This window comes from Acyrthosiphon pisum, chromosome A1 (assembly GCF_005508785.2).
Source record: "Acyrthosiphon pisum isolate AL4f chromosome A1, pea_aphid_22Mar2018_4r6ur, whole genome shotgun sequence".
NCBI lineage: Eukaryota > Metazoa > Arthropoda > Insecta > Hemiptera > Aphididae > Acyrthosiphon > Acyrthosiphon pisum.
The window spans coordinates 109,952,269-109,962,854 of record NC_042494.1 but is presented as its reverse complement, the minus strand read 5'-3'; the positions used below and the strand labels follow the sequence as shown (position 1 = coordinate 109,962,854).

The 10,586-nt window shown below is 41.5% G+C and overlaps 1 protein-coding gene across 1 annotated transcript in view; it reads right to left on the bottom strand.

The window, feature by feature from the left end:
- Window positions 1-3,310: 3,310 nt before the first annotated feature.
- Window positions 3,311-10,586, bottom strand: part of LOC100167672 (protein dachsous) — a 131,863-nt gene continuing 124,587 nt past the window's right edge. Inside the window, exons 12-18 of the mRNA XM_003241627.4 lie at window positions 9,020-9,719; window positions 8,408-8,930; window positions 7,699-8,314; window positions 7,167-7,472; window positions 6,895-7,067; window positions 6,655-6,785; window positions 3,311-6,565 (exon numbers count right to left, since the gene is read on the bottom strand). Coding sequence (XP_003241675.1) covers window positions 3,817-6,565; window positions 6,655-6,785; window positions 6,895-7,067; window positions 7,167-7,472; window positions 7,699-8,314; window positions 8,408-8,930; window positions 9,020-9,719 — 5,198 coding nt within the window. The 3' untranslated portion in view covers window positions 3,311-3,816. The remainder of the gene's footprint in view (window positions 6,566-6,654; window positions 6,786-6,894; window positions 7,068-7,166; window positions 7,473-7,698; window positions 8,315-8,407; window positions 8,931-9,019; window positions 9,720-10,586) is intronic.

Sequence of the window (10,586 nt, the reverse complement as noted above, 5' to 3'; positions counted from 1 at the left end):
TAACGTTTAAATTTTTAAAACGTTTAAACGCTTAAGTTGAATAACGTTTAAATTCAATATAACGTTAAGCAGTCATTCCATCATAACGTTTAATATACATATAACGGTAAACGGTATTATTATTTTTGATTTAAGCCCTGCTCAATATAGATAAGGTTCTAATACAACCTAGTACCCACGTTAATTTTCCAAGGTAAAAACCAATGGAACTTTTATTTTTATTTAATAAGAATATATAGTACTCAGTACTCACTACTCGTGCTATAGACTATACTGACTATATATGCTATACAATATAACAATACTAAATAATAATTAACACACAATTAAACATATTATTTCATATATACCTACGTGTTTTTCATATTAATAAATAATACACAGCTTTTTTATATATAAAAATATAATATAATATAATATAACTGATAGAAAATATATTTAAATTTTTAAAATAATACAAAATGTTTTTTTATTATTTGCCTGGCATGAAATAGTCATTTAGTTAAATGCCTAGTCATTTAATTAAATGACTAGGCATTTGACTAAATGTCTAGGTGGATAGTGAAATTGCATAAACATTAAATTTTTTGACTATATGCCTAGGCATTTAATAAAATGCCTGATTTGACTATATGCCTACGACATATAGACTAATGCAGAATTGATGTATAAAATGTGGGGTTTTGAACGATGAAGTTTTTTTGAAAGTGTGCAGTGGTTATGACGAACGTCGCTTTTTTAATATCCTGGCATATTTTATTTTATCAATCTATTTTCTCTCTCATTTTAACGGACTGGGAATGTCCATGAACTCCACGGGTATGATTATAGGTACATTGTTTAGGTTCGTTACACTAGCACCACAACCTAATCTATTTTCTTCAAAATTGGTTTCATACTTTAGTAACCGATTAGTAACCATTCGTAACCGAAAATTGAGAATTCGTAACCTAAACCAAGTACCAGAAAAACAGTATTTCCCAACCGGGTGTTGGCGTAACGTTACTGGAACTTGGTTTAGGTTACGAATTCTCAATTCTCAATAATCGGTTACTAAAGTATGGAACCAATTTTGAAGAAAATAGATTAGATTGTGGTGCTAGTGTAATTTACCTGGATTGTTTTTTTTTGTGTGTCTGATTAAATATTGTATTGTATCATACTCGCTCAAACGCATAACCAGACAATTTCCCAAACACATTACTCTTATTGTGTGATTAAAAAGGTAATTCACCCAAACGCATGATGCCCAAAATTATTTATTATATACTAATTTTTTTAATGATTAGTATATATTTGTCATTAAATATTAATATTGTGGTAATTACACTATGCAATTAGCTCTTCAATAAAAATTTGCCAAGGTTCCTCTCAGCCCCCCCCCCCTTTTTTGCACTTATTATATATAACAATATTTCAATAAATACGTACCACACCGTTTTAAGTTTTCAATAAAGTTAGAATTTCAAGTCTGCGAATCATTTGAGATAAACACAGTTATGTGGAATAATGAATAACAAATCATCATAAAATTAAAATGATGTATACAAATAAACTAGAATAATCAAATGAAAAATAAACGAATAAAGAATAATTAAGCAAATAATTTTTTATTTTACTTATGCCCAACTTTGAATTCAACGAAATTTTCCATGTTCAAGATAGGTATTATCAAAATCGAAGCTCAAAGAGCTGCAATGGGAAATTTAATGGAAGTTGCTAAGATAACTGAACGTTGTACTTAGTCTGTTGTAGCAACTAGGAATTATTGCTTCAGAGGTAATATACGTTACAATTTATATAAATAATAAATTTACTACAAACTATTATTTTTTACATAATTTGCATATTTTTTTTTCATAAATTATGTTTTGGGTGTATCTATACACTATACAGTGTTATTTACTTATTTTTTGAAAATTTTCCGATTTACACCTATGTATAGGAAGACAGGAAGTACAACTGCGTAATAATAATTAATTTAAAAAAATAGATTACAACCGATTTAATTTTTAAGTTCAAGAAAAATAATTTTAATACACCTCCCCCCCAAAAAATGGAAAAAAACATTACCACGCGTCTGATTCAGGAGGAAATCAAGTATTCTGCAGATACAGAAGAAACAGATGCACCAGTTACCAGGTTTTTGTAACTGTATATATTTACAGGCACGCTATCAGACATTTATTAAAAATGTTTGCCACATTAATGACAATGCAGGATAAGTATTAAGTAATAACGTAAAACACACCACAACGTTAATATATCATTGCAAGATTTATTTTTTAATGTCCATATTTACAAAAGTTTAACATCAATTTTTTTTTGTACAAAAACATGGTAAACAAATTACAAAAAACTATACCTAACTTTGAAATATTAGCTATTTTTTTTTATTATTATTATATTTAACTGCATAATATACCTATCCATTCGTAAAAGTAGAGTAAAAAAAAATTATACAATAAATTCATATCGAAAATCGATAAAAAAAAAGTTATATAAAAATAAGAAAAGTTATTGAAAACAGTCTTTGCATTTAAGTAAAATGGCAGGAATAAATATTTTTTATTTATTAATGATAACACGAAATTACATCATAATTATAATATAATATTATATATAAAATATATACAGTACAAAATACACATCGTTCTATGCTGAAAACCGTCGACACCGATCGGACCGTACGAGGTACATAGGAAAGGTTGTGTACCTACTTGTGGTTTTCGAAAGTCCAACGGTTTCAGTAAATATACTATACAGTCGTTCTGATATTTTTTTTACACGATTTATATAAAATTATTTACAGAAATATATATATATATATACGTTTAGGTAGTATAGTTATATAATATGATTCGTCACAATACACAAATAGTTACTACATAATAATATTATGATGTTTGTTTATAAAAATAATAATTTATACACAATACATGTCCATAATATGGGTATAGGTATACAATAATAATAATGATACAATATAATAATATGAAACGTGAATAGAAAAAAAAGTGAGCAAACTACATTATATATATTTATGATTGACGATTGCACGGTTATTAAAATTTGATTTTTTGTTTTTAAGTATGGCAACACTCTTCGTCCGACTTCCTATATATTATAATATACTATTGTATATCCTTGAATCGGCTCAATTTAGGGATAATATTGTTCACTAAATATTATAAGCTTTTAATACCATCATCTCATTCGGTATATATATATATATATATATATATATGTACACGCGTGTATAACGTTATACATGTCATTATAATATATCGGTATACATATTATATAAAAAATTCATAATTATCACAATTTCGTTATAAAAAAAAAAAAACGTTACCTTTGATTATATCGCCCGTTTCGAGAATATAATATAATATATTAATATATATATATATATATATATATATATATATATACACGCAAATTATAATACTATCCTAATAACTATTTATAAATTAATCTATTTTATTACATGGTAAATCGAGGCGTAAAACGCAACGGCCGCCGAAAGGGTGCATATACCGCGACGACTACGACGCGATTTCGACGACTATAATAACACATTAATACGTATTTTAGGTAATTGTATTAATAGTTGTAGTATTATAAAACGTCGTGAGTAAATAGGTATAATTGGACTATTATAGTATTATATAATTATTGTATAATATTAATTTTTCACTCGTCGCGTCGTGCACGCGCACAAACCCACACCCTTTGGACGGCCGTGGCCGTTTGGACGGCGAATGTCGCTCGCTCGGCCACCACCGCCATATATACGTCATCGTTATATTATTATCACAGCCTGAGTTCGGCCTCCGCCGACGCCTGATGATGCCTCTGCCGGGCCGACGTAGAGGCGGCCGAGTGGAGCGGCGATATGGACGGCGACCGGTTGGCCAGTGGCGACAAAGACGGCGAGAAGGACGGCGACATGGCCACTGACTGGCTGAAGCCCGGGTTGGTCTCGTGACTGATCGGCGACCGGGGCACGAGCAGCATGGGCGGCGGCACAGCCTGGTGGTGATGGTTGTGGTGGTGGTGGTGGTGGTGGTGCTGCTGCGAGGCGCCCGACTGTCGCGACGAGGACAGTGCCCTGGGCGCCATGTTGGTCAACAGTGGCGGGGGCGGGGGCGGCGCGCTCTTTTGCTGCATGTGCTGCTGCTGTTGGTTAGGAACGTTGGATTTCTTGCTGCTGGAAGGATTTTTGACGCCGCCGCCGCTACCTCCGCTCGTAGACGCAGCGCCGCTGTTGGAGCTCTTTACCGAGTTGGCGTCGTCCTTGAGCCGGGCGATTTCGTTGAACACATGCGCCAGCGGCTGATACTGCGGGCCCCAGTCCAACAGGTAGTCCCAGTTATAGCTGCCGGTCAACTCTTCTTCGCTGTGCACGATTGAGCTGAGCGACCCGACCATGGACGGCTGTGGCGGCGGGACTTTCGAGCCCGAGTAGACGGTGCCGTTTGACGACTTTCCGCCGCCACCACTGCCTCCGCCACCAGCTCCGCCGCCACCGCCACCATCATCTTCGCCTACCACGCCGGTGCCAGGGCCACCGCCGCCGCGTTCGCTGCCCACGTCACTGAGTTTGGCGTAAATCATGTTGGTTATGTCGCCGTCGGTGGCCTCGTCCTCGTCGTACATGTCGATGTTCTCCATCGGCCTGCGGTGGCGCCTGGACGATGATAGTCGTCGGTTTTCCTCAGGCAGGTGTGGTGGTACCTGTTGCACAACCGTCTGAGTGTCCACGATGCCCAGGCGGGCCAGGTACTCTTGCGTGTTGCGCGCGGCCGTCACCTCGGACAGTTCATCCGCGTTTTGCCGCTCGTTAATCATCCGGATCTCTTCGTCTTCCACATCGTCCTCGGCCGACCCTCGGCCGCTGGAACCCGACTTCTCCGATCCCGACAGGTCCGACGTGGTGGCCGCCCCGGAATTGGTGGTGCTGCTGTTATTTCGATACGTTGGTATCTCGTCGTACTTGGGTGGCGCGAACTGTCCGACCACTTGCTGACCACCCACGCCACGTATGGGTATCGTGTCGAACGCGCCGGGGTCTACGTAAGTGTTGTCGGTCCGCTGGTGTCCACTCAGCTCAGGTTTATTGATGTTTCTGTGCTGCTTGTTCTTGAGGTGAAAGTAGAACATGATGCCACCGAGAAGCAGGACAATCAGCAATACCACCGACAGGATGCCGATAATCCAATCCACCGGGCTTCCACCGGAAGCGCCTCCTACGTTTTGACCGTTGCTGCCGCTAACGACACCGCTGCCGGACGAACTACTGCTGGCTAGGTTCAAGCCGGGCTGGGAGAGCGGGTCGAACGATATCTCGACCACGCTCACGTTGGTCAGTGACCCTTGTTTACCCGAGCTGGCCGTTACCACGAGGCTTATATCCTGCGCCGCGTCAAAGTTGCCGTCGATCTTCTTCTTCACGATTATCGCCCCCGTCGTCCGGTTTACCTTGAAGTATGCGTTCTGCGTGGTTAGGTGGTACACGACCCGTCCCTCTGGTCCTTTGTCCCGGTCGGTGGCCGATACGTGTCCGATAACGTAGCCCACGGGCAAGTCGACAGTGTTCACCATAAACTTGAAAGTACGCTCGATGAACTGCGGCGCGAACTCGTCCTTGCCCTCGATTTCAATTTTCACTCTGACCTTGGTGTTCTTGTCCCCAGCGTCGCTAGCGATTATCGTAAACGTGTATTTGCTCCTCGCCTCGTAGTCGAACACAGTGTTGGTGGTTACCAGGCCCGACAACGCATCGATTTTGAACATTTTCCACGAATCGTCTGCGCCCGAATAGCTGGCCGACGACGCGATTGAATAGTTGAGTTGTCCGTAAAGGCCGCGATCTGCATCCGTCGCCTTGGCTGTGAATACTAGTGCGCCGATCGGCTCGTTTTCACCCACAAACTCCAAGTACTCCGAGACAGGGAATCTCGGAGTGTTGTCGTTGACGTCTTCCAGCCGTATCTTGAGCAACTTCACTGTGGCCAGCTGCCGGTCCGGCGATTTCGCACCGTCCTGGGCTTTAACCACTAGATTGTGTTCGGACACGTCCAAGTCGCAATCCAACACGGACTTCACGAAAACGTCACCGGTGTTCCGGTCGATGTCAAAGTAATTCTTGCTGTTGCCCGAAGTTATCTCATAGGAAACGTCTGAGTTTGGCGGTGTATCTGAATCACTGGCGGTCATCCGGACGATTGAGTGTCCGACGGGCGTGTTCTCCGGCAAAGACAGCAGACTTTGTTGTTCATTCACTGTGAACTGAGGTGCGTTGTCGTTGGCGTCGTCGACAATCACGTGGACAAACACGTAAGAACTGTTGACGCTGTCTGTGACCTTGAGTGAATATATATCGCGTGTTTCCCGGTCCAGGTGTTTTTTTACGAAAAGCTCGCCGGTCGGACTTACGAGGTCGAAATTCTTCTCGTCATCGCCTTCGATGATTTTGAACTGTGCCGAACTGTCCGCTGAGTAGCTGGGCAACAATTTCAAAAATGATTCACCCAAAACAATGTCCTCTCGAACCGATATTCTACAAGAATAAAAAAAAAATACAAAAAAATTAGTAAAATGCTCTTATTGTATTTTCAGCACGAGATCCCGATTTTGCTGATATATTACCTGAATTCATTTTGTGCGAATTTCACCGTGTTCGAATGCACCGTATTTTGTATGTTGGCGCGAACTGCAACAACAGTGGAAAGAGGAGGAGTTCCTAAGTCGGTGGCTGATACTAACAAATCGACAAAGCCCTATAACAGAAATCACAATTAACACATATTTTAATATCAATATAAAATTAATATAATAAATCGGTTATATTCAATCGAAAACATTATTGTATTTTTTTTTAATCATTACCTTTTGCAGAAACTTTTGATCGAATTTCAATCGGTTCGCAGTGATGACACCGGTTTGCTGGTCGATCCTGAATCCATTCAAATCGTAAACCAAACCGTATTTGATCTGCCCGTTCAGCCCAGAATCCAAATCCTTCGCGAGCACTTGCATTGACGATTCGCCGTAAACGTTTTCTGTACACGACAACAATACACAATGCGTTTAGATATTATGTCGTTATTATATATTTGAGGGTGACAACCCTATTTATGTGACATTTTTACAAAACAAACCTATCATCGTGAACGTGTAGTAAGGACGGTCGAATACTGGAGAGTTGTCGTTGTCGTCGGTCACCACGACGGTCAGTTCTGTGGACGCCGTGTGTTCCGAGTCGGACACAACTACTGTCAAGCGATACGTCCGTGTCTGTTCGTAGTCCAGACTTCCGATTAACGACACACGGCCGCTGTACCTGTCCAATGCGAAAAGCTTCCGATCCACCGGTCCCACAGAGGGCGCCCAAGAATAGGTCAGTGTGGGGAAAGTGTCCACGTCGTTAGCGACCACCGTAGTTATCATGCTTCCTACTTCCAGACCTTTAATACATATAAAGAAAATACATGTTAAAATTATTTTTTAAAAAATATGATCGATGAATATAGTGACCCAAATGAAAACAAAAAAAATCCAATAAATAATATTTTAGCCTATAGGAGTTTGGTAAATATATTAGATATAATATTATGTAATTTGTTGTTGTTCTACATAATACAATGTTTTAGTTTTACTGTAGTACCTATTGATAATATACTTTGCACGTACCTTCTTTGACGTTAATGGCAGCTCGCGGTGGAAAAGACGGCCGGTTGTCGTTGATGTCTATAACTATCACCCGAATGGTGGCCATGCCGGTCATCTGAGGCGTGCCCTCGTCGGTCGCGATGACGGTCAGCTTGTAGGTGTCTCTGATCTCACTGTCTAACACGATGTTGGTCTTGACTATACCGGAGTCGGTCGGGTCAATGACGAAAGCGTTGTCGTGGTTGCCGTCCACCAGGTGATACGACAGCCTCGAGTTCTCGTTGTCGTCCAGATCGACAGCCGCCACCCTCACGACGAACGCGCCCTTGGAGTTGCCCTCGGCAACTGTGGCCGTGTACTCCTTTTGCGTGAATACCGGGCTGTTGTCATTTTGATCGGACAGGTGTATCCGGACGTCGGCGTATCCCCACATGAACACTGACGCAGGGGCGTCGGTCTGCGCGATGGCCACTAAGTGTACGCCCGCTTTGTACGTTTCGTAATCCAGACCCTCCGATCGGCCGACGCGTATTACACCCGTTTCTTCGTCAATGTAGAACAACCCGTTCTCGTTGTTGACCGGGGCCAACTTGTAGAACACTTTTTGTTTCCGACCGTCGCTACGATAAGCCGAAATCTAAAAGCACACGAGGGAAATACAAACATTAATTTCAAGGTTTTTCACCGCAAACACCTATAGATATTATATGTTATATCTTTATAAATTTACCTCGAGCACTTCTTTGTGTTGTTCCAAATTTTCCGGTATTGTTACGTGATAGGTGGAGTTCTTGAACCGCATGACGGGGATCCGATCAAAGTTATCACCAATCTTTATCTCCAATAGGCCCGACGAGCTTTGCGGTGGGTTTCCCTTGTCGGTGGCCGTCACTTCCAAATGGAACACTTGACCGTTATCCGCGGCCAGACTCGATGACGCTGTAACCACACCCGTGTTGGGGTTGATCCGGAACCGGTTGGTGGCCTCTTGGTTTTCCTTGAATGAATACAAGACATCGGCATTGGAACCTTCATCCTTGTCGACTGTCGACACCCGGACAATGTCCATTCCGGGCTGTACGTGTGATGGTATCTCCGCGGTGAACGGATATTTCGTGAAAACCGGCACGTTGTCGTTGACATCTAGCACTTTGACGTACACGAGCGTAGTGGATGACCGCGGATTGTACTTGCCACCGTCCCTGGCTACAACTTGCAGCCAATAGTTGGGTTGCCGTTCTCGATCGAGATTTCTAAGAATAAAAATTGAAAAAACAAATTATAAAAATATGCTAGTATATTTTCAACGCTTAAATTAATTTATAATACTGCCGAAACTCACTCCACGGTGGTGATGATTCCGGTCTTGTTATCGATCTGGAAAACGTTTTCCGTCTGATTGGACAGCGAATACGTTATCTTAGCGTTCACGCCCACGTCCGCGTCGTGCGCCTTAGCCGTCAGCACCTTGGTGCCGGGCGGCACGTCTTCCAACAGGACCGCTTCGTACTTGCTCTGTTCAAAGTTCGGGTCGTTGTCGTTCTCGTCGTCGACGAGCACCGTCAGATTGCAATGGCCAGCCGTTGTGCTGCCGCGGTTCTGGCCCGCTATCTGCAGCTGGTATTTGGACTGCACCTCCCGGTCTAGCGTTTTTGCCGTCAGCTCGCCTGTCTTCGGGTCCAGGTGGAACTTATTGCCACCATTGCCGCCGATGATACTATACACCACCTGTCCGTGAGATCCCCAGTCGGGATCTATGGCAGACACTGTGCGGATCACCGACGGTTCTTGGTTTTCGGGCACCATCAGCGTGTGACATGAGTCGTGCTTGAACCTGGGACTGTGGTCGTTCACGTCCAGTACGTTCACTTCGAGTGACACCACGTCCGTGCTGGATTTCACCTCGTCCGTTGCGTACACGGGCAATACGTACCGAGACGTCCGCTCCCGGTCGATTCGGTTTTGCAATGTCACTAATCCTCGGTCTTTGTCCACGCGAAAACAGTTGTCGGCCACACCTTCCGGTATGCTATACGATATCCCTGAAACAGAGAGAACCAATAAGGTTGTAATACGATTTCCACAGGACATGGCTGTATAAAGTTATCGAGAACACGTCATTATGGCTGCACCGTATATATGCGACTAATGACTAACTATATATTATTATAATTTGGGTACGAGTGTATAACAACCTTTGCGTCGCGTTTATCGCTATTAATGTTAAATCTTTTTTCATTTAGAACGACTATAATAATACCTATCTACTACTGACGTACCTATATAGGTATATAATATACAGTTGGTACGTGAGGAGACATGATTGTGATGTGGTTTCGTCGACGACGTGATTTAAATAATATAATATAGCAACTTATAATAATTACTGGTTTGGTTTGGTTTTTTTTTTATTTTAATAACGCCAACCTTGTAATAAGATTTCGAATATTACTTGAGCGCAGATAACTGTAGGTTATAATAACGTTATAGCAATCAACGTTTCGATTTTCAATCGATAGGTTACTATAATTATACTCTTTATTCATTATTGCAAATTTAACGACTTTTAATATCGAGTCGCGCGCTCGAGATACGAAATCCAATCATCTCGCTCTTCACATCCTATATATGCTAAACAGTTTCAACGTACATTATAAAGCAGTGCGACCATTAGATTCCGATCGTGTATACGTTTTTTTACACGTAACTCTTTTATATATACGTTAAACCTAAATACAATGTTATATATTATGCTCGTCAAATATTAGTGAAACAATAATAATGGGTGATGCGTGTTGACGTAGTAGGCTCGCGGGAAGTAATTCCGACACACACATATTTTACGATTGTTAAATTTGTGCTTTTGAACGGAAAATCACTGTGGGTACGTTCGTACTCAGTGATCAAAC